The sequence below is a fragment of the Hippocampus guttulatus genome, chromosome 2 (assembly GCF_054856545.1).
Source record: "Hippocampus guttulatus isolate MCC_2025c chromosome 2, RoL_Hgut_1.0, whole genome shotgun sequence".
Lineage (NCBI taxonomy): Eukaryota > Metazoa > Chordata > Actinopteri > Syngnathiformes > Syngnathidae > Hippocampus > Hippocampus guttulatus.
The window spans coordinates 8,844,747-8,871,915 of NC_141262.1; the positions used below are offsets into that span (position 1 = coordinate 8,844,747).

General features: G+C 43.4%; 1 protein-coding gene across 3 annotated transcripts; it reads left to right on the top strand.

Annotated features, from left to right (window-relative positions):
* Positions 1–1,371: 1,371 nt before the first annotated feature.
* LOC147208410 (ras-GEF domain-containing family member 1C-like) lies at positions 1,372–27,148 on the top strand. 3 transcript variants are annotated; one of them, XM_086134599.1, is made up of 15 exons: positions 1,525–1,755; positions 1,850–1,907; positions 16,902–17,117; positions 18,261–18,383; positions 18,516–18,653; positions 19,342–19,563; positions 21,104–21,178; positions 21,706–21,807; positions 22,836–22,938; positions 23,174–23,253; positions 24,237–24,332; positions 24,408–24,503; positions 24,614–24,737; positions 25,242–25,314; positions 25,535–27,148. In XM_086134599.1, the coding sequence occupies exons 3-15, from the start codon at positions 16,908–16,910 to the stop codon at positions 25,557–25,559; spliced, it is 1,467 nt and encodes a 488-aa protein (XP_085990725.1). In that variant the 5' UTR covers positions 1,525–1,755; positions 1,850–1,907; positions 16,902–16,907; the 3' UTR covers positions 25,560–27,148. The 3 variants fall into 3 exon arrangements, with proteins under 3 accessions (XP_085990715.1, XP_085990725.1, XP_085990734.1); XM_086134589.1 differs by lacking the exons at positions 1,525–1,755; positions 1,850–1,907 and adding an exon at positions 1,372–1,514; XM_086134608.1 differs by having other exon boundaries at positions 1,525–1,907.
* Positions 27,149–27,169: the final 21 nt, after the last annotated feature.

Below are 27,169 nucleotides of genomic sequence, written 5' to 3' on the forward strand. Positions count from 1 at the left end.
GTCTCTGCTGTGCAGCAATATTTGGTATGACCCCCCCTCCCTCCCCCGCAAAACACAGTGTAGTATACCTGAAAATGTAACCATCTACAGTACCACTTTTTTAAATGTTGGCTTTTTTTTTCATTTTCATTTCAAAATACAACAACTCAATAATGGAGGAACAAGTGGCTGTTGTGTTTGTACTTCCCGAGCAGGGGTTGTGTTTGAATGGGGTTAATGATATTCATTAACTGTAGTTTCAGTGCAAATGCAGTCGGGCTATAAATGCCAAGGTCTCATTTGAGAGATGACCCTCAGAGTGTCACTCAAGCCGTGCTCATGGAAGCTTCTGCCTGGAGATTACAAACAAAACTGGCCATCTCTGTTTCTTAATCTTCCAAACAATATTTGTGCATTGCCATTTTTATGTGCCATTTTTGCTGATTTGGTGATGAACTTGGTTTATGTCAATGTCATGACATGCCATTACGTGGGTGTATGTGTGTGTGGGAGCAAGGCTCTGTGTGTGTAGCAGCGGCCATAAAGCTGAGATTGGCTTTGTCTGGAAAAGAAATGAAGGATCACGAGCGGATGTAAATTCTATCTTCAGGTTCAACTCCCTGGACCTTAGAGTTTGTATTCTGTTCTGATCTGTTAGTTTTAATGACATTATAAGTCAATGCTTCTACATTTGCACATGAGAAAATATTTGAGGAGATTGACAAGAAAACATGGATAGTATGTAGTGGCAATATTTATTTAACACCAGCTACACATTTCTACAAATTACATTTCCAGTCCTTACAGGGCACGTAAAAATGATGAATTAATAGTAAGATAAGATTTGTTAGAATCCTTATCTATCAGTCATGGGGCATGCATTTGGTAAATGAGTTATCAATACTAAAACCAACACAGTATTGGTCATTGGTGTAATTATCGAACCCCTGATGACCATGCTTTTATAATAAAGGTTAGGAAATAATGATCTATTGATAAAATCTATCGGCATCTATTGATTTATTATCGTTTTAAATCAAGGATTCACCATGTAGTCAGGTTAAACCCCCTGACAGAAGACAGTTGATTGCACAGTCCAATCATCCTGTAATGTTTTGTTGTGAAAGTCTGAACCGGATATTGTGCGTGTTTTTTTGTCAACTTGATGCCTGTGAGTACTTGCCTCTCCTCTCGTGTCCGACCTGCTGCGCTGTGGACGTGTTGATAACCTCCATCGTGTCTCGTCTCAGCGCGGAGCAAGGCGATCGCCACGCCTTTGGGGAGCCACTTTGACACGGCGTCAGCTCACCTCCAGTGTCCGTTCTCTCTCCTCTCGGGATTTTTTCCCCTTACTCCACACAAGAGGAACATTTTCTCCTTGCACATCAATCACGCACGCCGCGCTGCTTGTTTGGAGTGTGATCGTGCTGCTGCGTGGACGTAAAAGCATTTGGGGAGGATATCTGGAGGTGCACTCGTGTTTATATCGGATAGCTACACGTCGGATCAAGAATGGGGCTTGCAGCGTAGTGGTGGTAAGGGCACTCTTACATTATCCTTACAAACCTAATTGTATTAGTTCACGCCCTTGGCCAGTGCATTTCCTCTGTAAAAAAAAGTGATTCTTGACCGTGCCATCCACTGGAAACTTAACGATGACCATTTTCAATAATTGCATTTAATTGTGCTTGGCGCGAGTGTGTGCGTGTGTGTGCACGTCTTCGGGGCGTAAGAGGGGACCCTGCACACGCCTTTGGTGACCATGTGACGGGAAAGGTACTTGACTGTGTTACGATGCAGATGTTGACATTCATCGTTCGTGCAACTATTATACTGCTGAGTGAGTGTGGAAGCATTTTTTTTCTCTAAGACTGGTGAAGACAGAGACGCTCGATGCCAACTCATGCACTCACTGGCCACAATAGAAGGTACACCTGCACACTCATGAGAGCTAATGAAAGATATATATATATATATATATATATATATATATATATATACACATACATACACACACACACACACAGTATATATATGAAATGTGTGCGTGTGTGTGTGTATAATGTGTTTATCTATATTTGTGTGTACGGACGGAATTAAAATAGCACCCCTGAGGATAATACTGTGGCAGTACAACCACAATAATCACAAAATGAATTAGCAAGAGCATTGACATGTTTGTATTTTGCATTGGATTTAATTAGATTGTGAAGGTGTACCTAATGAATCGGCAGGTCGTGTGTCATGTTGAACAGATGCATAGGATCCATACCCAAAATGTAGAAAATGGAGGGGGGAAAAAATCAGAATGATGCATTATAGCAGTTCTTTTTTTGCCTCAGGCTGACGGATGTCGAAGCTTGGCAAAGGAAGCTGAAAAGGATCTGTTATCTGTCTTCGGCAGCTTACTTTAAGGTGCACAAGTGCGAGGCGAGCTCTGTCACAAACCAGTTAGGTGGGGAGGAAGTCTACTCGGGGTTTGCTGAAATTACCAGTCAGGCCACTTGCGTGCGTCGTTCCCACGCCCTCAGCTCCTCGCAGCCTCTCAGTGCTTCTCATCACAGTTGTGGACCTTAAAAGCTTCCTCCAGCTTAGGAAGCTACCCTGAGAAATGTGTCTTTGCTCGGCTACATTGGCAGTGTGTTCTTGTAGGCACTGCCTGTCTTCTGAATTGGTTTTGGCCACCGTTGATTAATTGCGGCGGCACCACGAGCTTTCCTGCTGTAACGGCCCTTTTCACGGCTATCATGATGACATGGTAAAACAGTCGATGGTAGGAATGATACAGTAATTATGGGGTTCCATTCCATTTCAGTTTTCGAGCGACGGCTTCCTGCAACTTGGCATTATTGTGCAATTTTTTGAGAGTAGCAGAGTAGTTGTCAAGCACTCTTAGGAGTGGCGGATACACTTCATTATACGCTATGCAAGTGTAAGATTTTAGTGATGCAATAATGCACATCAAGGCTTTGACATACAGTAATCACAAGTGATTATTCACAACATACATGGGTTTAAGGGTGCAAACGGCACACAATGAACTAGTTGGTACAAGAATGCATTTGTCTTCTATTTATGTCCTGGAAGTGTTTTTTCAAAGAAATATTGACAGTAATTATGACTTCACTGCTGAGCGTAGGTTAATGGTAGACTCGGGCAGGGACAGTCGGTCTCCCCCAAGGAGCACACGAGTTGCCCGCGGGCCTGTTTTAAAAGTAGCTCACCATTGATGGGACATTGTGATTTCCTCGAAATGTTGTGGATGCGATCAATTGAAAATGTAAACCCCGGCTGAGATATTTAGGAATTAAGTGTTGCATATTAAATATGTAGGCCGCCCGGTAGTCCAGTGGTTAGTACGTCGGCTTCACAGTGCAGAGGTACCAGGTTCGATTCCAGCTCCGGCCTCCCTTGTGTGGAGTTTGCATGTTCTCCCCGGGCCTGCGTGGGTTTTCTCCGGGTGCTCTGGTTTCCTCCCACATTCCAAAAACATGCATGGCAGGTTGATTGGGCGCTCTAAATTGTCCCTAGGTTTGAGTGTGGGCGTGAATGGTTGTTCGTCTCTGTGTGCCCTGCGATAGGCTGGCAACTGATTCAGGGTGTCCCCCGCCTACTGCCCGAAGACGGCTGGGATAGGCTCCAGCACCCCCCGCGACCCTAGTGAGGATCAAGCGGTTCGGAAAATGGATGGATGGATATTAAATATGTAGCTGTTTCATACCTTGTTGAAACACTGTTGGCAATTATTGCGAGGAAGCATTTACCTGCCAAATGTCCTCACGTAGATGCATACCATTAATGACTGATGCCAAGATCATTACAGGTCATTTGTGCAAACTTGTTTCAGAAGTGTTTATTGATGTGTTAGCCCTCTGCCTTAATTAGTACCCAAGAAGTTTCAAAAAGGGCGGTGACCTCTGAATTAGAGGACCCTCAACGCTTAGGAATGCGTCAATAATTTAGATCTCACTTCTTGCCAGCATTTTCCAATTGTTTGTTTATTGATCGAATATTGAAGGGTTGACACAAAATGCAATGAAGGGCACTGCATGTCTGCAAGCAACACGGACACTGTTGATTCATTGTTGATAAGAATTCAATCAAAAGAAGAATTTGTCAGCAAAGGCTTACATGCACACAGACCTCCATTTTGGCACCACAAGCCTGCTCAATTTGACACTGGCATTGAAACAGTAGTTTGTTTGGAGAGATTGTCACATAGCCTTAAAAAATGCCCACAAATGTATCATTAATGGATTATTTCCCCAGAGGTCAGTGGTCTGCAAAAACCTGGTTGTGGCCATGTTGGATATTTTGTACAGGGCCGCAGGAGAGACGCTGAATAAAGTATTTCAGTCTTCCAGTACAGTAGAAGTGCATGTTTTAGAGGGGCCTTTTGTTGTGGGCAGCCTGAGGTACATCTGTGCAATAATCCTGCTGACGAATCACCATCTTGACCATGTTGCACCTGAGCGGTGGATGTATTATCTCGGCAAAAGCGAAGTGCAACACAAATTTAGAAAGATCTGTGAGAAAATGACCTTTTGTTTAAAAATTATATATTTGATATTCATATATATGGGCGGGCGGCCCGGTAGTCCAGTGGTTAGCACGTCGGCTTCACAGTGCAGAGGTAGCGGGTTCGATTCCAGCTCCGGCCTCCCTGTGTGGAGTTTGCATGTTCTCCCCGGGCCTGCGTGGGTTTTCTCCGGGTGCTCCGGTTTCCTCCCACATTTCCAAAAACATGCATGGCAGGCTGATTGAACACTCTAAATTGTCCCTAGGTGTGAGTGTGGGCGTGGATGGTTGTTCGTCTCTGTGTGACCTGCGATTGGCTGGCAACTGATTCAGGGTGCCCCCCGCCTACTGCCCGGAGACGGCTGGGATAGGCTCCAGCACCCCCCGCGACCCTAGTGAGGATCAAGCGGTTCGGAAAATGGATGGATGGATATATATGGGCTGAGTAAGGGTACTTTTTTTTTTTTTACTGCAATTTAGTATATTCAGTCGATTGAGCGAACGACTTCCTCCCAAAGCGCTCACTTGTGCATGAGTCACCACAAGTGTGCAGGTACAGACAGAGAACACAATACGTCGTACCCTGCAACTCGACTTCGGTGCGTCGAGAGAACCAGGTGTGTTCCTCTTAATGAGAGTGTGAGACAGGTCTGCAAAGTGTGAGGCCCCTCAGCGTTTGCGTAAGACGAGGGCAGGAGGTTTTTTTTCTGTCTGGGGCAGGGCGACAGTCCGGGAGACACAGTTGTCCGCTTGCAATGACAGCTTTATCGCCGCCACAAGGTTTATGGTGGTGCGTAGTTTACGAGGGCCGAGGCGTGCGCGTGCGTGTGGGTGTCTGTGCAGGAATTCCAATTGTCTATTCCACAGCCATGAGATAATTCCATCATGGTTTTGAGTCAGGGCAATCAAAACAGAAAGAGAGGAAACAGCCTAGATGGAAGATTGATACAACCCCAAAAGGTTGTCGGAGTCCTCTTAATCAATTAATTAATCTGTCATGCTGTGATTGGCTGAAGAGTAGCCCAGGGGTGTTCCAAAGACAGCTGGGATTGGCCCATTTTATCCCGAATCAGGACAAGAACTATGGAAATCGGGTGAATTGATACAATACCATGTTTCCAATTAGCGCCGTTTGATATAACATTTTTTATCGTAGTGCTATATACAGTAAAAATGTCAACTATACAATAAAAGTCTTTCGTTTGTATTGTTATTTTCATGTGGGCTACCTCCGTTGCCGCACTAATGAAGTGTCTGAGATGGTAACACAGCAACAGTCGTCTTTCTATTATGTCATTCTTGGTCCTCGCGGCCCAGGCGTGACTAATCCGTTTCCCCCCTCAATCAAACTATTACAGTACATGAATGTAACAGCTGGATTAGGCGTGAGGATATTCGTCATGCCTGGAGAGTGGGTCACAATGAGGGCGTGCTCGAGAGGCAACTGTTAATCTAAACAACGTCCATCGTTTTCACTTGATGTAAATTTCAAAGTCAATGCGTCTCATCCAAATAGTGTTTCTCTGACAAGAGCTGAAATGTTTTAAGGAGGTCTCCCGTGGGGAAGTTGTGCAATACAAAAAAGGAACTTGGTATTATATATGGGGGAAAATAAAACAAAAAATTCCCAGTGTGCATTTTCATCTCAGTGTCAAAAAATCTTGCAAGTGTTCCTGCTCAATGGGGAAACACCTCGGTTAGACAAATCAGATTAAGTAAAACCGGCAGGGGTGGGCCACTTAATACAACCCCCCCTCCCCCCCCAAAAGGATTAATGGATACATGGATTCAAAAATGTACTCTCAAAAAATAACTACATTAAGAGCTCATATTTTGCAAATATGCATTTATTTTGTCCACGTTCAAAATAGCATTTTTGCCCTACATTTGGTTAGGAAGTGAACGGTCCTATAGAATAGCCCGGATGAAAAATTGTGTCATTTTCACCAATTATGTCAAACCTATTGCGTCAGTTCTCACTCAATTCTACATTTGATTGATTGCTGCCTCTAAGTCAGCTCGGAAGTCTCCAGTGGTCCACTGCGGCCCAGAGCAGGATAAAGTGCCGTAGAAAATGGATTGATGATTAGGAGGACAAACCATTTTGATGCTGCACCTGCCAGAGCCTCAAATGATTCCTTCGGACTGCTGAACTTGATCAGGAGAGTCACTGTGACAAAAAATGGATGTGCCTCAATGTCGGGTGAAAAAGCAGGGACAGAAGTGAATTTTGATGGATGGCAAGGAGAGAAGTGAGGGAGCCGCAGTGGGCAATTCAACTGGCATCTAATTACCTCCCAACAGGAGCCTTGACTCCATGGAAACGCTTCACGCTCGCACACAGGCCCACATTAGGAGCATTGCTGCCGCCACATGGCTCTTGACACACATGGATTGACTTGGTCAAAAGAGCAACGGAGTATCATTGCATCCTACTGGACTCTTCTGTTATCTCCCTTATCCAAACATCTTACGCCACCTCGCATATGATCAGCACGTTACATTACTAGTTATACCTCCCCCCCCCCCCCCCCCCGTCAACAATGACATTTGAGGGGAGCGTAAGTCTATTAATAGAGTGGCAGATGTTGCTCTCGCTATGTTGAGCCAGAACGTAAAGAATGGTTTCTTGGGTTGAGCCAACTAATGATAGTGCTTTCTCTAATCATATTAGCATATATGAGGCAAGAATTACGATCAGTGAAGATTGTGTATTCCCCCAGCACTAATTACGCCGCGTTGACATCATACATCGGTCGTGATACGGCGCACGGCATCTGCCCATGTTAGTCATAATGAGCAGATAGATATCACATCTGCACGAGAGGAGACGGCCGCGATGACTCCGGTGGATGGCTGATTATCAAATTTGCCTCTGTAAGCGTGGTGGCAGCATATATCGCAGGTTTGACGTGTTTATCTGTGTGTACATGAGTCGGCTCATTTAGTCTAAAGACTTTGAGGTATTATGCATGCATATGTTTCAGGGTTTGCTCCACTCTTGTTTTCATTCCCTCATTCTTCCGTTCACTAGCCCTCAAGTGGGGATAAATATTCATATTTAGAGAGCAAGCATCCCCCCCCCCTTCTCAGGGATGGTTGTAAGATTGTAATATGTGGAAGAAGACGTGAATCTTTTTCAAAGATTTACGTCCATTGTGAACGGCAGGGACACTCGCAGATAAGCCTCCTTGTCGGCAAGTGTATACCTCATCTCAGCTCCAATTATGTATGAATAAAGCTGCACATCAAATGTCAGACAGTCTTAATTTATTTAAGAGTGTACAGCCCATTATTAATGTTAGAAAAGAAAGTGTATTATTTTTTTTTTTTCACATGACACGAGTGGTGTCATCACGTCAGATACTGTTCAATTTTCTGTTCGGGTGATCGTTTGACTTTTTCCACTTCAGACCAGTTGAAGTGACATTTTATCGATGATAAAAAATACGGGGGGGGGGGGGGGTAGAGGGACTGGTTCAAAGAAAATGAGGTCAACTGACCAGAGTCCTGTTTTAATTTTATTATTTATTTTTTTGAAATGCGCTAAGGAGTGGCACCCAAATTTCGTTGTATGCTATACAATGACAATAAAGACGATTCTGATTCTGATTCTAAAGATGGATCTGCATATGAACAGTTTTCGAAAACTGGCCAAATCTTTCTATTCCGTCCTTTTTGTTACTAGGTGTGAAATCTGGTCTTGCATAGATGAACACAAAGATGATATATTTTCAGGGCGCCATGACTTATTCTGTCGTACGAAGGGCAACAAATGGATACACGGGTTGGTCATACCCATTGCTGTATGTATAGAAAATGACAACAAGAAACTCGTCGCAACAAACGCTCTCCAAACTGAATCCCACTTTTTTTCATCCATTGTGTACCCCCATTGTGTCCTTGTTGATTGGCACAGCACTTTCCTCAAACCCGTTGTTTTTAAATGTACTCTAGAACTGGAAATACATTTGGATTGGACTGGATAAAAGATGCTGGTGCCATAACATTGCCTCCATCACGTCATGACACATGATGAAGGATGCTTTTTGTTTTCATTCAGTCATTCTTCACAAAGGAACATTGGCAACTACTGGCCCGGCTGTAGTATGTATTACAGTGTTTTCATTCATTTTTAATGAATGAGGATCGTTTTGACAACATTGTCCTCTGTGAGAGAAACCAACAAACGTTTTGACTAGGTGATTGTCTGGTACCCTTCAAAGCATGCAGCTTGCCTTTGCAGTGTCGAAAAGATATACTGGATCACCCTCCTCCTCTCCGGCTGAATAGTAGCGCAGATGGTAGCACGTACAGTGAAGGTGGGACTAAGTTACACTCCCAGCCCTTCCAGCCCCTTTGTACAAGCCCATACACATGACCCACCCATATGTATGCACACAAGTGTGTCCAAACTCGCTCAAGAATGAGGATGGCTTGTTGGGGTGTGGAGGAGAATTCCCGGTGGTCTTTGCAGTTGGATGGGTTGACTCTGTGGCCGTGGAACAGGTGCCACGTGTTAACCTGCTCCGTGTCACATTCATGACAATAAAGGGACTCGGGGAGGGTGTCCCCGGTCAGTTTGATTGCCCAACATGTGTCGCAGCGTAGCCTGGGAGGAGAATGGGAGGGGGTAGGGTTGAAATGCCTCTGCCGAAACGCAATCCTACGTTGGGCTGCAGTGTGGGTGCTAGTGTGCAAGCAAGTTGATTTTTTTTCCTTGAAGGCACAATGAACTCATTTGTTTGCGGCTTTCGCTCCTCCTCAGAAAGACACACCACGGACCACAATGGTGAGCTGGGTGAACATATGGGAGCACTAGACAGTATGTTGTTTAGCTTTGCAAGTGTACATCGCCAATTCAGTCGATAAATGTTGAAGTACAAAAGCCTCCCAGTGGAGAAGCAGAATGTTTCCCGGGAAATGAATAGGTGTGTGTGCAAGTGGAGCAAGACTGGAGTTACAAATAAGGACAGTGGGGCTTAACTTGCACCTGTCTGGAAGCACAATTTGCTCTTTCAAAGAATACTCTTAAAACAGTGTCAGGACCAAAATTGCGCAAGGAAGCATGTTTTGAGCGCACGCTTCCAAAATAGAGGATATTGCCATGTTTGAAAGAAGCGATCACATGGATGCTAAATTCGTGTTGGTAGACAAGAGACCATTTTCCTCTTTTCCCCTCCTTCCTATACGGCTAAACTTATCCCATCCAGGAACAGGGAAGTACCAGCCGAAACAAAAACATGGGAACAGACCTTTTTAAATCTGGTGTTGTGCCCCACTCTGAAGTGTTCTTTTGGCGCTGACTTTTTAATGCAGTGTCTGCGAGGTCTTGTATGAAAGAAAACAAGCACAGTCAGCTATGGTATCATATAAAGTGTGTGAGGACCTTTTATTTTTGAAGATCATTAACGAGGTGGGATACAATTATTGAGAACTTATGTCATAGTGGAGCTTTGCGGGACGTCTTTTGCACAGCAGATAAAAAGAAAGCGGAAGGTGTATGCGGCATTTGTTGTTTGTTTTCAAGTATTGTGAAACTGACTCATCGTTGCAGTCAGTAAGCATTACTTCCTTATTTTTACTCCTCGGCGACACTTAAGAGAATTTAGTCATGTCACATGAATTAATTTGTCAAAAAGCTTACTCGATTTTTGCCTCGACTGATTTCAGACACAACAGCGAAAGCCACACAATCATCAGAATTTTTAACCACAGTTTAATTCATTGTTCTACCCATCCGTATCCAGATCTATCTGTCTATCTTTGTCTGTCGTCCTCCACCTCACAGTGCCGAGGTCATAGATTCTTTCTGTGTGGAGTTTGCATTTTCTCGCCTGCGTGGGTTTTCTCCGGGTACTCCAGTTTCCTCACACATTCCAAAAACATGCAAGACAGGTTAAATGAACACTGTAGTCTAAATTGTCCCTTGGTGTGACTGTGAGTGCGAATGGTTGTTCGTCTATGTGTGCCCTGCGATTGGCTGGTAACCATTTCTGGGTGTACCCCACCTACTGTCCGAAGACGGCTGGGATAGATAGAGAGAGGGGGGCCGGGGGGGGGGGGGGAGAAACAGAGAGAAGGGGGAGGGAGAGAGAGAGGGAGAGACACACACACACAGTCTGTCATTGCTGTTGTGGGCAAAATGAGTTGACGCGCTTCTGGTGTGATTATGAGTGCGATGACCTTAAAATTCTTCACACACTCCAAAAATTCCCAATTGTAGATAAAGATGATATGTAGCCTTCAATATTTTCACTAAAAGATGACCCCAAAGTGATAATGGATGGGAACAAAGCTGCCACTGTACTCCATCTCACCCCATTTAAGCTTCACCTTTGTCCTTCGACTCTGTAATGACAAAGGTCAGATTGACATTCGATTTGGACTGACTAAGCCTCTTCTGTCTGCGCTTTTAACCTAGTTACTACACACACACACACACACTCTCTCACAAACTCAGGTATGTGTGCGTTGTGCTAGTTATATGCAGTGAAACAGGTTTCACAGATAATCCGAAACCAAAGAAGAAAAGCTATGTGGTGAATCTGTCTGACAGCTTTAGGTTTTAGGTCATTGTTTCATCGACACTACGATGGCACACCTCCGCTTTACTCACTCACAACTAGACACACAAGCACACGACGGGACAGTCAAGAGTGCTGATAAAAGATGACTTTTCTCCAGACTGAGCCATTGTGTTCATCACAATCGAACAAAGCAAGTGGATCCCCCCCGATGGCCAAAATGACAGGCTGACTGAAGCTCAGACGACACATGCACGCTCCCATGCACGCCATAAAGGGGCTTGAACAATGACACACTCAGTCTAGACAGAGAACGGGGCTGCTGCGGTTGGCCATGGAGCTCTCCATGGGGGTTACAGCTCACACCACAACACTCACCTGTTCTTAGCTGTGCATTTCGTTGTGGGTTTTCATTCAGTGTTAATTCAAAGCCACAGCCACTGAGTGAGAGTCGTGTCCCTGTGGTTGACCTCTTGGAAGTAAACATTAAAAGGTCAAAATGTAGAAATAAGAGTGCCAATCTTTTCAGAGCAGGCATACCTCCCAGACTTTGAAGTCGGTAAAAATGTGAGACATTTCGATAATTTTATCCCCCTCAACATGCTTCAAATACATTTGAACTCACCGTTCAATATGCAGTGGCACCTCTACTTATGAACGTGTCTTCATACGAAATTCTCAAGTGACGAAACGCCTCAACAGGAAAATATTGCCTCTTGTTACGAAAGAAATTTTAAGATACGTAAGGTAAAAATACAATATGGGCTGCTACTCGCAGCTTCGAGTTTCCTGAATTCAACATATTTAGAGCTGCTCTGCCATTGGCTAATAACGAGCATCATCCTGGCATCCCATTGGCTACGAGGGATTTCTACTGGACATGTCTGTGCGTGTAGATAGATAGATGTGTGTCTATGCAGCGTCCTTGCCATTCGCCCCTCAAGCCATGAGGTGTTCTGATAGTTTTATGTAAATGTGAATCACCCAGAAAAAGTGTTCACCAGGCGGGCGATCGCTCACTATGCTGATGTTTGCCTTGGACATTTTTGAAGGATCGTTAAAAGCCGACAAAAGCAAACGTCCTTGGATCGGTTCGTGACAAAACGCCAGGCAAAAACCACTTCTGAGAGAGAACATGAACTAAAGAGGGCAAAAAACGATGAGGACACAGTTAAAAGTTAAATGACCATCATTTTTATTCTTTATTCTTTGTTTTTTACATGAAACAACTCATTTATTGTGCAATAATGTAATTGTAACATGTATTTGTTACATATTTTGATGCATTTGTATGCTTTAGAAAACATTTATGTCTTTTTGGGGGGGGGGGGGGGGGGTGAGGGCGTTTACATGGAAAACGCGTCTCAACTTCTAAAATGTTGTAGTTCAGAAATTTCTTCCAGAACCAATTAATTTCATAAGTAGAGGTACCACTGTATTCCTTTACGTCAAATGAGAAATAGTTGTCACTCTCAGTTAACGTGTAATGTAAAACTGACGATTCAAAGCCCACTCGCTTAATGCTAACATGTAAGGTGAAACACTATAAACGAGCCAATGGAAATTGGCACAAATGTTCCGGTAATTGTAAATCTTCAAAGTGCTACTTTAACTCATAAAGAGCGGCAACAAAACTGACAAGCATGTATTCTTTCCGTTCTGTCTGAACAACGATTTTGACTGGAGTTCATCATCTTTATGCTCTTACAGCAACTCTGCTGCATCTCTTCCAAAAGACCCCAGTGCTGACTGGCATGTTGCGGCACAATGTGGTACTACTTCAAAGGCAGGCAACTCCAAATTCATTTTTAGCAGTTGGCTCTTCTGTAAAAAGACAAAAAACAAGACAAAAAAAACCAAGCTGTGATATCTGGGGGCATAAATGATGAACCGCAATGAGGGGAGACCAGCTCATGTAAAGCAAATTTTTGTGATTATTTCACATAACATCTACTTTACTGATGATTTTAGCTTGTTGTGACCCATGTACAAGTATAGGTGACTAAATGCCTCAGGGTGATTTTGCTCTTCAGCCGCCGCACACTGCGAGATGCTTCAGAATCCAACTAGAACCCGATCATGGCAAAAAAAAAGGACAGCTGTCCCTTCACTCCCACACATTGGGCGATTTAGCATAAGGACTCCTTGTGATGTGAACTGTGTGAGCTTGTATTGCGTTCTGGGGGTCCTATACAATATGTTGTGCCGTATCACTTTTTTTAATCCATAAAAAGGTAGAATGTCAGTCAAGGAAGACCCAAGTTCCAACTGAAAGAGGACAGGGGCAAGAATACCCATGAAAAAAATGGACATTTATTGAATAGGAGGGTTTGCTCCCATTCATTTGAATGCAGCCGTTGTGGTACTTTTGCTGCCCGTGTATATTTTTTCTCACAAGCGTCTCTACTTGGCGGCGCAGGAACCCGCAGTGGCTCCTCTTGTTGTCTGTTGTCTGTTTAAGAGGGAGGAAATTTCATCTGTGCTGTATGTTGCACATACAGTACATTTGACAATAAAGTTGTACTTGATACTTGATACTTCATACACAGGTATGTATGGAATGATAAATATGGTTACGTATTTTAGTAAATTACAAAATGTGTACCGGTACTCTATGTGCTGTATTTCTATTGCTTGGCGGGTTTGTGGTGGGCATCTGTGTCTCGCTCGCTTACAACCCAGAAATGTATTTTTTTGCCAGAATGAGTTTTGGGTGGAGTTCCGCTACATCACTCAGTGTGCGGCGGCCTTTAGGGAAATTCCAATACGTCTCATCAAACTCTCAGACTACTTATTTACATTTATTTCCAGTGACTATGTTTCACAGTCAAATTCATTGGGAAAGTTTTGCTTCTTCAACATGGAAGAGGTTGCTTCAGAAAGTTTGAATGAGGTCACCACTTGCTATTTTTTTTTTATTTAAAGGTTTAAATTCACACTATTTATTTCAAGAACTCGTTTTTTTTAGTGCTTGTAAACGTACAGAATAACCCAGTGTGTCATTCACGTACAGACCTTGACTGATTTACCCTCAGCCCGACCAAACAGACTTTGATAGGAGCTGCATGATGGCTGTGAGGCAATGATGAATCACAAGCAGGCAGCTGCTGTTGAGGAGTCAGGCTGGTAAAGTTGTAAATAGAAGATTATCTCTCATGATACAGGAAGTCTTTGACAGTGTGCGCATATAGGAAAAAAAATCTCTCTCAACAAAATTAATTTTGTTTCCGAAGTTTTGCCTGTGTGGAATGATTAGTAGATGTTTGATATGTAAAGGAAATGATTTTTCTGCCTTTTCTAGTTAAGCCTACAACACGGACAAGTTTCTTCCAGCTCGAATTTCTTTCCTCTTCATTTATCAGGCCATGTCTCCATGGTAATGCAATCCATTGGAGGTTACTGCAAGGACACTACCAACTCCTGCAACTAATTTAGATTGTGACACATCACATTTTGAGAGGGAAACATGCCATGTTGACCTATTTTGATTTATTTTGAAGTCTAATGTCACAAAATGAGGCAACATGTCTGACAGTTTTCTCATGTATTTTATTTTTTTTGTTTAATTGATTAGACTTTTGCATGTTCTAGACCAGGGGTGGGCAAACTTTTTGGCTCGGGGGCCACATTGACTTTTAAAATTTGACAGAAGGGCCAGGTCAGCACGAGTTATGGTACATTTAAAAAAAAAAACAACTGCATTTGTTGACAGTCCATATCAAACATCAAAAGGAACAAAAGCATGAAAGTACTGTATTAATATACTTTTTTAAATGACAACAGTGTTGATAACCTATTTTAGCCTGTGCATTGCTGCAGATGGGTTGTGATCACACCAGTAGAAGTAGAGCGATACATAACCTGTAGGTCCTAGGTGGTCGAAAAGATCCCCCCACCCCTCCCCGTGTTCTGCAATTTCAAGTCAATGCGCCACCTGGCGGTGAAATGCCTGTCATTACAAGTCCAATTGAAATGAATGTAATCATTCACATCGAACCTTAATTGTGGACCAACCTTCGGCGGGCCGGATTAAAAAGACCAACGGGCCGGATTCGGCCGTAGTTTGCCCACCTCTGTTCTAGACTCTAGGTTCTAGGCATGTTCTAGACTCTAGATTCTAGAGTCTAGGACATGCAAAAGAGGCTCGGGGCATATCGCTATAGAGATGTAATTCCAGGTTTCAGAAAGCCAGTAAGACCACCCACCCCGTCTCTAGCCTTTTGTTTGCCTGTCTGTGTGTGTTTGGATCGAGGTGTCTACACATGCATGAAGAAGTTCTCGTGTTCAGAAGAAATGGTGGGGGTGCGGAACAAAGAGAAATGGAGACATTCTCACAGGAAACCCGAGACATGTGCGTCAGCGAGTAGTTGACCTTTCACCCATGCAGACACTGGGGATGCTGCTCAATTGAGGTGGCTGAACAGCACTGGATGAGGGGCGGGGAGTCGAAGGTCACCCATGGGTAAAAAAAAAAAAAATTGCCATTCTCAAGTTTCCTGCATCAACAAAGGATGTGCTGAATTGATCAGTATCTTCATTTGTTTGAGTTTATTTGTGTGCAACAGTGTTTGCCATATCAACCTTGGATTTCTAGAATGATCAATGCGCTTAACATGCATCGCACTTTTCTACCACCAAGGTCCTCAAAGTGCTTTTACACAATCGCCTCAGTTCAGTATTTTGCCCAAGGAGACATCGATATGGTCGCGACAGCCTTCAAGTTGACAGACAACCTCACCCGCCCCTTCATGCAAGCGTTCAACAGTTAACTGCCCAATCTTGTTGCTAACCTTCACAGAAGGACCCCCTAAATCACAAACCGTGTCAGATTATTTTAACTATCGAGGCAGCTGCCATTCGGACATTATTTTACAATGTCTTTGCTCGTGTTGTTGTTGCCGCTGTGCTCTCTCCACTAGGTGATGTGCATCCATTTTTACATTTCTCGAGTAGTCGCCTCTGTCCAGCTGGCCTCGGTTCCTGCTGTTTCTCTGTATTTACTTTTAATCGTCTTTAGCCTATATACTGTATTCTGGGAGACAATTATTCACATTTAACGAGGTCCAGGAAGAAACTATTCATACACTTAAAGATTCGACACAGTTACATAAGGCTCCTAGACGAGTGTAAATTGATCTGTAAATATGATTTTGGTCAAAATAGCATTTGTAATGTATTTGTATTCAAGGGGCGGGGGGAATCACTGTTATTTTCATTCACTACTTCAGAAAATGAACAAACGTTTTCAAATGTTCTCAATTTGAAATGCAGTGCAGTGTTTGTGCCACACCCCCTGGTTGACAGACAGCGGGAAGAATAGGCACGGCCATCATCTTAATAACTTATGACATGTTGCTCAAGAGTTCTGTCAGCTTGTTTTTTTTTCACCCCCGATAACAATTGTACCTTGAGGAACATGAGACCCTCTGTTCGTATCGTATCTCAGCTTACACGACAGTTCACCGGTGCTCAGATGCAGTGTCAGCCCAGTGAGGGAAGCAACATGTTGAATTTTTAAAGCGCGTAACCGCAGTACTTTCGTCCAGCGAAAGACATGCAGGGCAGAAATGGAGGCCACGCACTCATTTTACAGCTGGTTTCCTTGGCAACTGAGTGACCCATATTTTCATTGGGTCTTCTGTCATGTGGGAGACGCCACAGCTGTTGGGGCGGGGGGACCCTCAGTGACAACAAAGTGTAAAGTGAATGATGCGCTGGGAGGATAAATAGAGGACCTAACACATGTCATCATACAGTAGACAGTACCACGACCATCTGACTGTTTTGTCGTGTTTTTTTTTCCCCGAGCAAAATGAAATTCCAATTTTTTTTGTTTGCTCACAATCTATTTTGATTTTCACTTTTGTTCTATTCCAGCTCGGAATGCCCCAGACTTTGTGCTCAGGCACCATGTTCACCACTCCTAGTGGCTTCAGCCCCCATCTGGCCTGCGCTGAGCCTGAGGAGGAGGAGGAGGCTGCACAGGAGGGCCAGGGGCCCGCGGCTTGTCTGGCTGATGGGCCCCCCATCAGCTCTGCCTCACTGGAAACCCTCATCCAGAATCTCGTGCCTACTGCTGACTACTACCCCGAGGTAAAGGGCACGAGCAAAACACTTGGCAGAGCGCTGACCTCCAACACAAGGCTGAATAATCGTAACTGGGTTCAGCGCCAAATATTGTACCTCCTGCTTTTGCATTCATTCATAAGGCATTGGGGATTCATGCATCGCTTACTATGAATCTGAGCGAAATGTGAAAATAAGCCATATTTCACTATTGGAACAAAACAAAAAATCTCTTTTCGTAAGATGACCTGACATTAGTGCATCGATTATTGTACAGCAGATTTGCTGCCAGTGCATCTGTGATTTTCTGCTCTGTGCGTCTGCTGAAAGAAGAAATGCCATTTTGATGATGAAGTTAAAAGATGAATCCTATGAAAATACACTTAAACTTATCAAAACCTGCTTATTAAAAAGTATTTCTTAGGGCTTTTTCTGAGTCTCGCAGTCACGAAATGGGTGAATATCGAATCACGAGAAAAGGAAGGAAGGCTCATCACACAGTTCTCCAAATAAGAGCCAAAACGTGTTTATTTGTCACTCCCAGATGGAGTTTATTGCAAAGGTTCTGCACAAAACAAAATAGAATTAAACATTGTATTGTATATTTAGACACAATGGACACTTCAACGAAGTCATTTTCTCTTCATGGAAGTGCGCTACCCAAAGCTACAATAAAGGGCAAAAAAAAAAACCAACACAAAAAAAACAGACAGGCTTACCGAATTTAGCATCCAGTAGAAGCTCCAGTGATTATAAACCTTCAATGGACTCCTAACAATACTCCCAAACATATACTCTGTGGATACAGCAAATATAAAAAAAACAACACAAAATGAGGTACTGTGTTACATTGAAGGGACGTCTTCTTCTTGCTGTTAATTACGCTGCATCTCCTCCAGTATACCTCAGTGTTGCTTTGCATGTTGTGGCATGACGTTCTACTACAATGAAGGTGTGCACCGAATGTGGACTTATGTGCGTACTGTAAAATCCCATAAAGAAAAATTGCTTGAGTATCTGAGATATCCCAGCGTGTATATGATGAACTGCGGTATAGCGGGGTTTACTGTACAACACTCCAGAGACTCGAAACCATTCAGTCATTCGCTTACAGATGACATGCTTTTGTTGACACGATGGCAAATAATGTCTCCTTCTGTCCTATGACAGAAAGCCTATGTGTTTACGTTCCTGCTGAGCGCCCGTCTGTTCATCGCTCCCCCGGAGCTGCTGGCCCGCGTGTGTGAGCTGTGCATCAAGCAGCAGCAGCTGGACCAGAGCCCACTTGATACGGTGGGCACTTCCTCACATTTGAAACCACACAGCACTCCGTAACGCACAGAGCTCAGAGCACAGCCGAGTCCCGTTCTTCTGCCAGCGTGCAACTGGATGACCAGCTTTATGATTGTTCTCATCCAACAACAGGCAAAAGTGCGCAAGTTTGGTCCGAAGATCCTGCAACTGCTCACAGAGTGGACGGAGACATTCCCCTCTGACTTTAAGGAGGAGAAGATGGTTGGACTCCTGAAAGACATCATCCACAGGATAGCTCCCTGCGATGAGGTCATTCCATCATATTTATTCCATCTTTGTTTGGGAATGTTTCTTGGACGCTACACTCGAAGCAAGTTACATCCATGCGGTATTTCTGGCCATAATTACATCATGCAAATATGCTATATAAGCTCAAGTGAGGAATGCAGTGATGTGGAAATGGATTCCGCAAAATCACTGCCACTGTGTCAGTGTGAGGCTTAGTAGCCGTAGCACGGTGTTATGCAATCTTTGCGTGGCATGGTTGAGAGGAGAGAAGGACGTTAAGAGGAATGGTTGGATGCGCCGCCTCAAGAGAGAACGGATGGATGGCTGCTCTGAGAACATTTGGGGGGGAGGGCTACCGACCACAGAGGGGAAAAATAGAAGAGAAGGAGGATTCTTAGCAAAGGGTAAGATGGAGGAAGTAGATTTGAGGTGAGCAAGAAGGGAAGGTCCGGCGGTGATGAATGTGTTGCTATTTACGGCTCGTATGTGTTTCTTTTTTGTGCAACGGCCAACGTCATTTTTCTAAAAGCTTGCCTTTACACCCTTATATATTTGACTTTAGATATTTATATATTATTTGAGTCTTTATTTAATTTCCAGGGTGGCCGTAATACTCGTTGGTGTGGATCTACAACCTACCGATAAAATATACATTGTTTTCAACTAAGACTTGCTGACTGATCTCTCCTCTGATTCTTCTTCTATTCAGGCCTACTGGAAAACTTTAAACCAGGTGCTACAGAAGCTGAGCCAAAGGCTGGCCTTGATGAGTCAGGGGGAGGAGAGCATCATCAAGGTCTCCCTCAATGCCTCCTACATCTCCGACAAGCTCGTGGCCTTCAAGACCAAGCCCCCGCCCATCCAGAAGGACATGCTCTCCATCTGCAATGACCCTTACACACTGGCTCAGCAGCTCACCCACGTGGAACTGGTGAGGGAGGGAAGGGGAGGATGAAGGAAGGTTGGGGGCTGGGGGGTTAGCCCGAGATCAGGAAATGAGGTGATAACAAAGATGGATGAGGAGAAACAGTTGGTGGAGGATTGGCGAAGGGAGGCCAAGGTTGGTCAAGCGTTGAAATCACATCGGAATGCGCAAAGTGAAAATAGTATTGTTGACATTTAATTTTGGGGGTTCATCATGAAAGGAGGCACACCGGGGAACTTCAGGAGAATTCACAAGAAGTGAATCATGGGGCAATATGGACTCATTGTTTGTTCTTTTGTACTCCACACAGTTTATTAACTCAAAAGGATATCACAATGTTGAGACGTCATCAAGAACAGCAGCCGAATAGTTATTTTGCAAAAACCGATCTTTGTTAGCGGGGGTGCATCATTGGTTGGCACGTCAGTCTTACAGTTGTGAGATTCTGTGTTCGAGTCTGCTGCGGCCTTCCTGTGTGCCATGTGCATGTTCTTTTGCATTGGCTTTTCTCCATATACTCCAGCTTCCTTCCACATTCCAAAAACATGCATGCTAGGTTCCTTGAAGACTATGAATTGTCCAGAGGTTCGAATTATGGTGTGAATGGTTGTTTGTCTTCCAACCACTTCAGGGTGTACTCTGCCTCTTAGCCAAAGTCATATGGGGATAGGTTGCAACTTACCCCAACATAAGGAATAACAACAGGAAGGAAAATGGATAACCGGATGTACGGGATAATGTTTCCATTGCGCTGTTGTTTTGCGTTTGCTAATGCTGCCCAGAAGCGATGCATGGATGTATCTCTACTTCCTATGTGTGACGTCATGTTCTTCTTTCGGCCGCAAATTAGATGACATGAAATCGACAGCACCTCTGCTGGTCGCAGCTGAGTAGTGCACTCCCATTTTGCAGTGATTTAACAGACAAATGCAGTGAGACAAACGACATGACAAAAGAACACCACCGATTGCGTGCACAGTCTCTTCCGGTCCGTGTGCGTGCGTTCCTGTGTGGGCGCATGGATGTGGTGTGGGTGCTTGTATTTGTGTAAGCGTGTAGTCCCGTTTCTGAGTGCTGACATCACCCCACAAGTCAGTCATGCGCCCGGGGCAGCAGCAAACTACGTGGATAAACTGCAGTGAGTGTATTAGATCTGACAGCTTCACACTCTCCCACTCCTACACAACACACACACGCGCGCGCACACACGCACACACGCTAAACAAAGATCCACACGGTCACACTTGACATGACTACGATTTGCATTTATTTCTTTGAGCCATAACAACTACAAGCCTAACAAAGTCGATGTATGCGACTGGTTTCATTTTGATGGCAGCACAAGTTGACAAAAGGTCAAATGAGTCTTTTCACTTTCTGCATGTTCGATACTGACAATATCATAGTCAATGAGAATATCGCACCCCGTTCAGAAAATTCCAATTAGTCACATGAATGCATCATTACTTCCTCCTGTCGATTGACTTTTATTGCTGAAATGAAATAATCGTGAATGTGTATGTGTGCATCCGTGTGTGTTTTCCAGGAACATTTGGCTCATATTGGACCGGAGGAGTTTGTTCAAGCGTTCGTTCAGAAAGACCCCCTAGATGGAACCCAGGTAAGTTTTCATCAGTGAAGTTTTAATTATAGCCTATGATTGCACGTTTTTAAGTGTGTTTGACTCGCTAGAAGCAACTACATCCATATTAATATTTTATTACGGTCATCTATTTATCTTGTGCTATGTGGCTATTTGGATTCACTCACAAATGCTTTCAGGGTAACAACAAGCACAGTGTCATTTCTGCTGTTGTGTTGAACAATGCTGGGGTCTTCTTTTGTATTTGCTTGCCGTCTCTCAGGTGTCGTCGGGTCTTCCTCATGCTATCGATCGTGTTGCCACTGCTCTCAGCCTACCGCTGTCTTTGTCATTTATGCTTGCAGACAGGAAACTAATTTCCATGAGAGCAATTCCCTATGGAAGCATTTCCATTACTCACTTCTATTTGCTTGTTTGTTTGTTTGCGGTTGTGTGTGTGTGTGTGTGTGTGTGTGTGTGTGTGTGTGTGTGTGTGTGTGTGTGTGTGTGTGTGTGCGTGTGCGTGTGTGTGTGTGTGTGTGTGTGTGTGTGCGCGCGCGCATCAGCAACAACCGTGCTTTGGTGACCAGAAGAAAACCTCCAACCTGGAAGCGTATGTCAGGTGGTTCAACAGGCTCTGTTATCTGGTAGCGACTGAGATCTGCATGGTGAGTAGTGGACATTGGTGTACTTATCCATCCATTTTTTTATCTGCTTATCCTCACGAGGGTCGCAGGCGTGCTGGAGCCTATCCTAGCTGCCATCCTGCAGTCGGCGGGGTACACCCTGAACTGTTTGGCAGCCAATCGCAGGGCACACAGAGACAAACAACCTTTCACACTCACAACCATGCCTAGGAACAATTTCGAGTGTTCCATTAGCCTGCCATGCATGTTCATGTGTTTGGTATGTGGGAGGAAACTGGAGTTTGGTGCACTTATACGGAGCAAAAATGTCAACATCCGTACATTTGAGAGTGGCCTTTTTTTGCGGGTGGCCAAAGGCACACGTGTGGTTATGCTGTCTAATCAGCATTTTTGCACTGTCACACCTGTGACCTGCCTCACACAGATTGAGACAGATTCGTGAATAATATTTGAGAGAAATCGACTTGGAGAACAGAGAAAAGGTCTTCGATATTTGAGTTCTGAAACAAAGGAACAAAAACAAGTGATGCATTTGTTCATGTTTAATGTGTGATATTACTCATTTCAAAACAACTTTATGGCACCAACTTCTTTCTCGAAAAAAATGCACATTATGTGCACATTTTATATATTATGCAACTGCTTTATTTTGAGTTTAAACTTGAAAGAGGTTTGTTTGTTGCCAGAACTCGCAGTAAAATTGTTACGAATCGTGAGTACCCTCTAGTGGTTACTTTTGTACATACGTTTTCTTGATGCACGAATTTCTGCAGTCACTTGTTTTTATCTGAACGAATCTGAATGTTCATTTTATTTTATTTTTATTTTTTTAATTTTAAGACCCAAATCAGTTTGCTCTGATTTCAGCTATTTAAATGTCATTTCTGTTTGGTTCCATGAATCTTCTGTGGCAGTAAACTTGCAACCAGGGACAAGCAAGGCGTTTGACCTTTCGTGAAAGAAACGCTTAGTTCGAGGTTCAGCAAAATAATGAACACACTGATCGATTTTGCTCTGTACTTATTAAGGTTGTTTATCGCCTGTTTCAGCCTGCAAAAAAGAAGCAGAGGGCCCTGGTGATAGAGTTTTTTATCGATGTGGCCAGAGAGTGTTTCAACATCGGAAACTTCAACTCACTTATGGCCATCATCTGTGAGTCCACTAATTGTATGCTTGTTTATTTGTTACAATCCCCATTAGCTGTGCTCTGAAGCACTGCTAGTGTGGCCGGGTGGGGTCGTCTTAAAACAACAGTACATAGATTTAAAAACATTCATTTAGAAAGAAAATACAGAAAACAGTACACGTTAATAAAAAAATGAATAAAATTCAAAATATGTGACAAGGTAGCGCATCCATGAATAATTTAAATATGCCTCCCCCTCAGCTGGTATGAATATGAGTCCTGTGTCGAGACTGAAGAAGACCTGGGGCAAAGCCAAGACTGCTAAGTTCTTCATTTTAGAGGTAAGAAAATACCGTCGGCCCATTCCCTAGGCAACAGATACAAGTAGTGTAACAGCCAAATGTGTAAACAGCCCTTTCGCAGACTGCACAATGGATTCAAGTGTCCTGGACTGTTATAGACCGAATGAGATGTAAAATACCAGCCAAATGTATTTCCTAATTTGGAGCGCTTGACCCAAATTTTAACCTCAATGAAGTAGCCCAGAATATTTGGTTACTTGGAACTATTATTATTAACCGCATCAGAACAGAATATAATATTACCCTGCATTTACAGTAGCTCAGAATATACTCCATGTTGAAAATTGAAGTCCATCATATCCTACCGAAGTGGGGTATTAAATGGAACTCATATTTGTAGGATATATTGCATTTGCCCAGATTTATATTCTTATCCTGGCATATGAACTTCAGTAGCAAGTTGCGACCCTGCAATTGCGTTACATGAACTGGACGTTTAGCAAGGCTGAGATGGTGGTGGAATGTGATGGGATGAGCGAGTCAGGGCGAGGGACGCGGCATCCCTCGGGAACGATCACGTCTATGACGTGCAGACCAAGCTTGGATTTGGAGGCTGAAGGCAAACGGTTCTGCATAACGAGAGTTGACAACCAAAAAAATAATGACGCATCGTCGATTAAGTGACATCGACCCGATGACCATCATGTGGGCATCAACTTAAAATAAAAGAAACTGAAGAAGAAATGAAAGCGTATATATATTTTTTCAACATCTACTGGACAGACCAAAATCTACCCTGGTACACCAAAAAGTAAGATGTGAAATTGCACAAAATACACATCAGATTGTAAACTGGAACATTCGAGAAGGTATCCTCACCCCAGATGATAAATCGAGGTTTCGTAAAGTACACCCATGGCCATGAAAGATGCTCACCAACCTGGGTATTTGTTTATATGATGCTACCGCTGCTAAACCAGGTCCGAATATGAAGTTGACAGTGTTGCGCTTTCCCTTGACAGCATCAGATGGATCCTACAGGAAACTTTTACAACTACAGGACCGCGCTGAGAGGTGCCGCCCATCGCTCTCGGACGGCCAACAGCAACAGAGAAAAGGTCGGCCTCCGTGTTGTCTCGCTACGACTTTTGTTCTTGCACTTGCTTTGTCCTCACTTTCTATTTCCTCCTCAGATCGTGATCCCTTTCTTCAGCCTTCTCATTAAAGATATTTACTTTCTGAATGAAGGATGTGCCAATCGACTTCCCAACGGCCATGTTAACTTTGAGGTTAGACACTCTCGTTTATTGTGACCATCCCAGAAAAAAAAAACTAAACAAAAACAAAAATGACATTGTGGTTGCATTTTGTTTCTGAAAATACTTTGGACTTATTTTAGAAATTTGTGGAGCTGGGCAGACAAGTTGGGGAATTCATGATCTGGAAGCAGATGGAGTGCCCCTTTGAGGAGGATCAGACCATTCTCCATTACCTCAACACTGCCCCCATCTTCAGTGAGGATGGTTAGTACATGCCATGTCTTGTGCACATTCTCCACGCGATTTAGGTACACCTCCAAAATTTGACGAGGGAGTGCAGTGTCAAAAAAGAAATAAAATAAAAATCTACCTTTACAAAGATAATTGTCAATTTTAATGAACAATGATAAAGAGGTATTAATTTAATCGTATGTTCATGATTGTAGTGGCACTTTGCAAAACACTTCAAATTAAAAAGGTGTTACCAATATTTTCATTATATAACTACATGAACAAAGCGCCATGTTGGAAAAAGTTTCTGGTTTGACGCGTGCAGTGCTCGCCTACTGAAAACTACAACCACTATAATGAACACATTAAACAGGGTCTCCCAAATGACTTTTCTGTCAATTAAATCTGCGCATGTAAAGTTAAGATCAGCTGCATGTATAATTTTTTTCATTTGCGCTCATGGGGTTGTTCAGGTGTGCCTCATGGAGGTATTCGACTTCAAACACTCTAATTTTGAATGTTATGCTTCACCGGCAGGACTCTATCTTGCATCCTATGAGAGTGAGAGTCCAGAGAACCAGGTCGAAAAGGACAGGTGGAAAGCACTCAGGTAATTGCCACTCAAATGTAACATTTGTCGGACGCCATGAACTGTGACGACATTCAGCATCCATTTATTCATGTCACACATGCTATTACTGTAATACATTTTGAAAAGAAATTCTTCTGAGGATATTCGTAATTTACCATGAACGTACAGTTGCTGCTATGTGTACATGACTGACATTCTGCGCCAATCTCTCATTCGGCATCTTTTATCTCCCTCCCAGGTCAAACGTTCTGGGAAAGACATGAGGCACTGATGGCAGCTTGTCCTCTCGCCAGCGAGGGAGCGCATGTTCTCATTGCACTATAATGAACTGTGAAGGAACCAAGCTGGTACTTAGGTGTTTTCTATAAAGACAAGATGAATTAAGAAAAGAAAAAAAAGGATGATGAACAGGATTCATCAAGTTTAGGGTGTGATGAAGAAAAAAAAAAAAGATGTGAAAATAATGAAGCTACTGAACATGTAATGACATAGTTCCATGATGAGGATGTTCATTTACCGTTTACTCCGCGAAGGCGTGTTTACGACCGCGGAGAGTACAGTTACAGGGAAAACTACTTTATAACGTGAAATTCCTACTGATGCTGTCGTTATTTTGGTATTGGCTTCTCTCTCTTTTTCTCTCCATCTTAGGTCCAGAGCCTCGATAGCTATTTTGTTTGACGTTTTCCTTACGTTGTCATGTACTGTAATGAAACTTTCCATGATGTGAAGGGCGCTGGCTTGCCCATATCGGCCGTTGAGTTTTATACTGTTGGTCTACTGTAGTGAAGGAATTACTGCGTGTGTCTGGGAGGATCGCAAAGTATTTTAGCTCTGTGTGTGTGCGAGTGTGTTGTGTACGTTCTCCACATGAAGCATCCATGTCAGCTGAGATGATCTATTATAAGAATGACTGGAAATTCTTATTTAATTTTCTTGTTTGTTTGTTTTAAAATGATTATTTATTGTGTTTTTTATGTGGCTGGGCGGGGTAATATGTGCTGCTGGAAAAGTGTTTACTCCTTTCAGATGTGTTGTGCCATGAGTACGGGAAAACTACAGTTACCTTAGCCAAGTGTGTACATTCGACCCCCGCCCATCTTTCTGCTCCTCAGGAAGTCTTTTCTCATGACTGATGTTCAGTTGTCTTATTATATTTATGGAGATTTCTGTGCTGACAGATGTATTGTTTTATTGTACTTTGACTTTGTTTAATATGAAGTGATACGGCGTGTTATACAGTGGGTTATTTCTTCAAGGGGCATTAGGCGAGTTCACCTCGTGACCACTAGCGCAAGCTGTCAGTGATGATGCATTGTTGTATGCTAAAGAAGGACAGACAGTGTTAAGTAACGAAGGGAAATTGTGCCATATGAATTGAATGGTTCAGGTTCATCTTGGGTGAGGTGGGATTGTTTGGTGGGTTTGTTTTTGGCCTTTTTCTCATGCTTTTTGGAGCTCTCTGTCAGGATGTCCGAATCGGGGAGTGAGCGGAACCAGTGTAACTAGAAGCATTTCAAAACCACTCGCTTCTTTGTTATAGCTTGATGTCAATACTTTCTCCCGAGACGCACCGTTTCCTCTCCGTAAGACTCGTCCATAAACTTTCCCTGTCACCTATAGGTCATATATGATAACCACAGATGTGGCGTCCAACCTAAGAGCGGTTTTGATTACATTTATCCTGCGATTTTGATGACAATCACCTACACATCTATTGCATTCATCTTTACAGCAAGTACCAAGCACCAGTGTTTTGATTTATTTAGGTCAAACTGAAACCGTTATGATTCCAGCATCACTGCAAAATGTGTGTTCCTTAAAACCTTTAATAAAGTAAGCCATGCTCGTCTTTTTTTCTGCTCTTGAATTA

What these genes read in the sequence shown, in the direction of transcription:
- LOC147208410 (XM_086134589.1), top strand. Translation starts at nt 16,908, where the DNA reads ATGCCCCAGACTTTGTGCTCAGGCACCATGTTCACCACTCCTAGTGGC. An exon ending in AGCTCACCCACGTGGAACTG is followed by an intron (nt 19,564 to 21,103) that starts GTGAGGGAGGGA and finishes TGTGTTTTCCAG; the next exon opens with GAACATTTGGCTCATATTGG. An exon ending in ACCCCCTAGATGGAACCCAG is followed by an intron (nt 21,179 to 21,705) that starts GTAAGTTTTCAT and finishes CGCGCGCATCAG; the next exon opens with CAACAACCGTGCTTTGGTGA.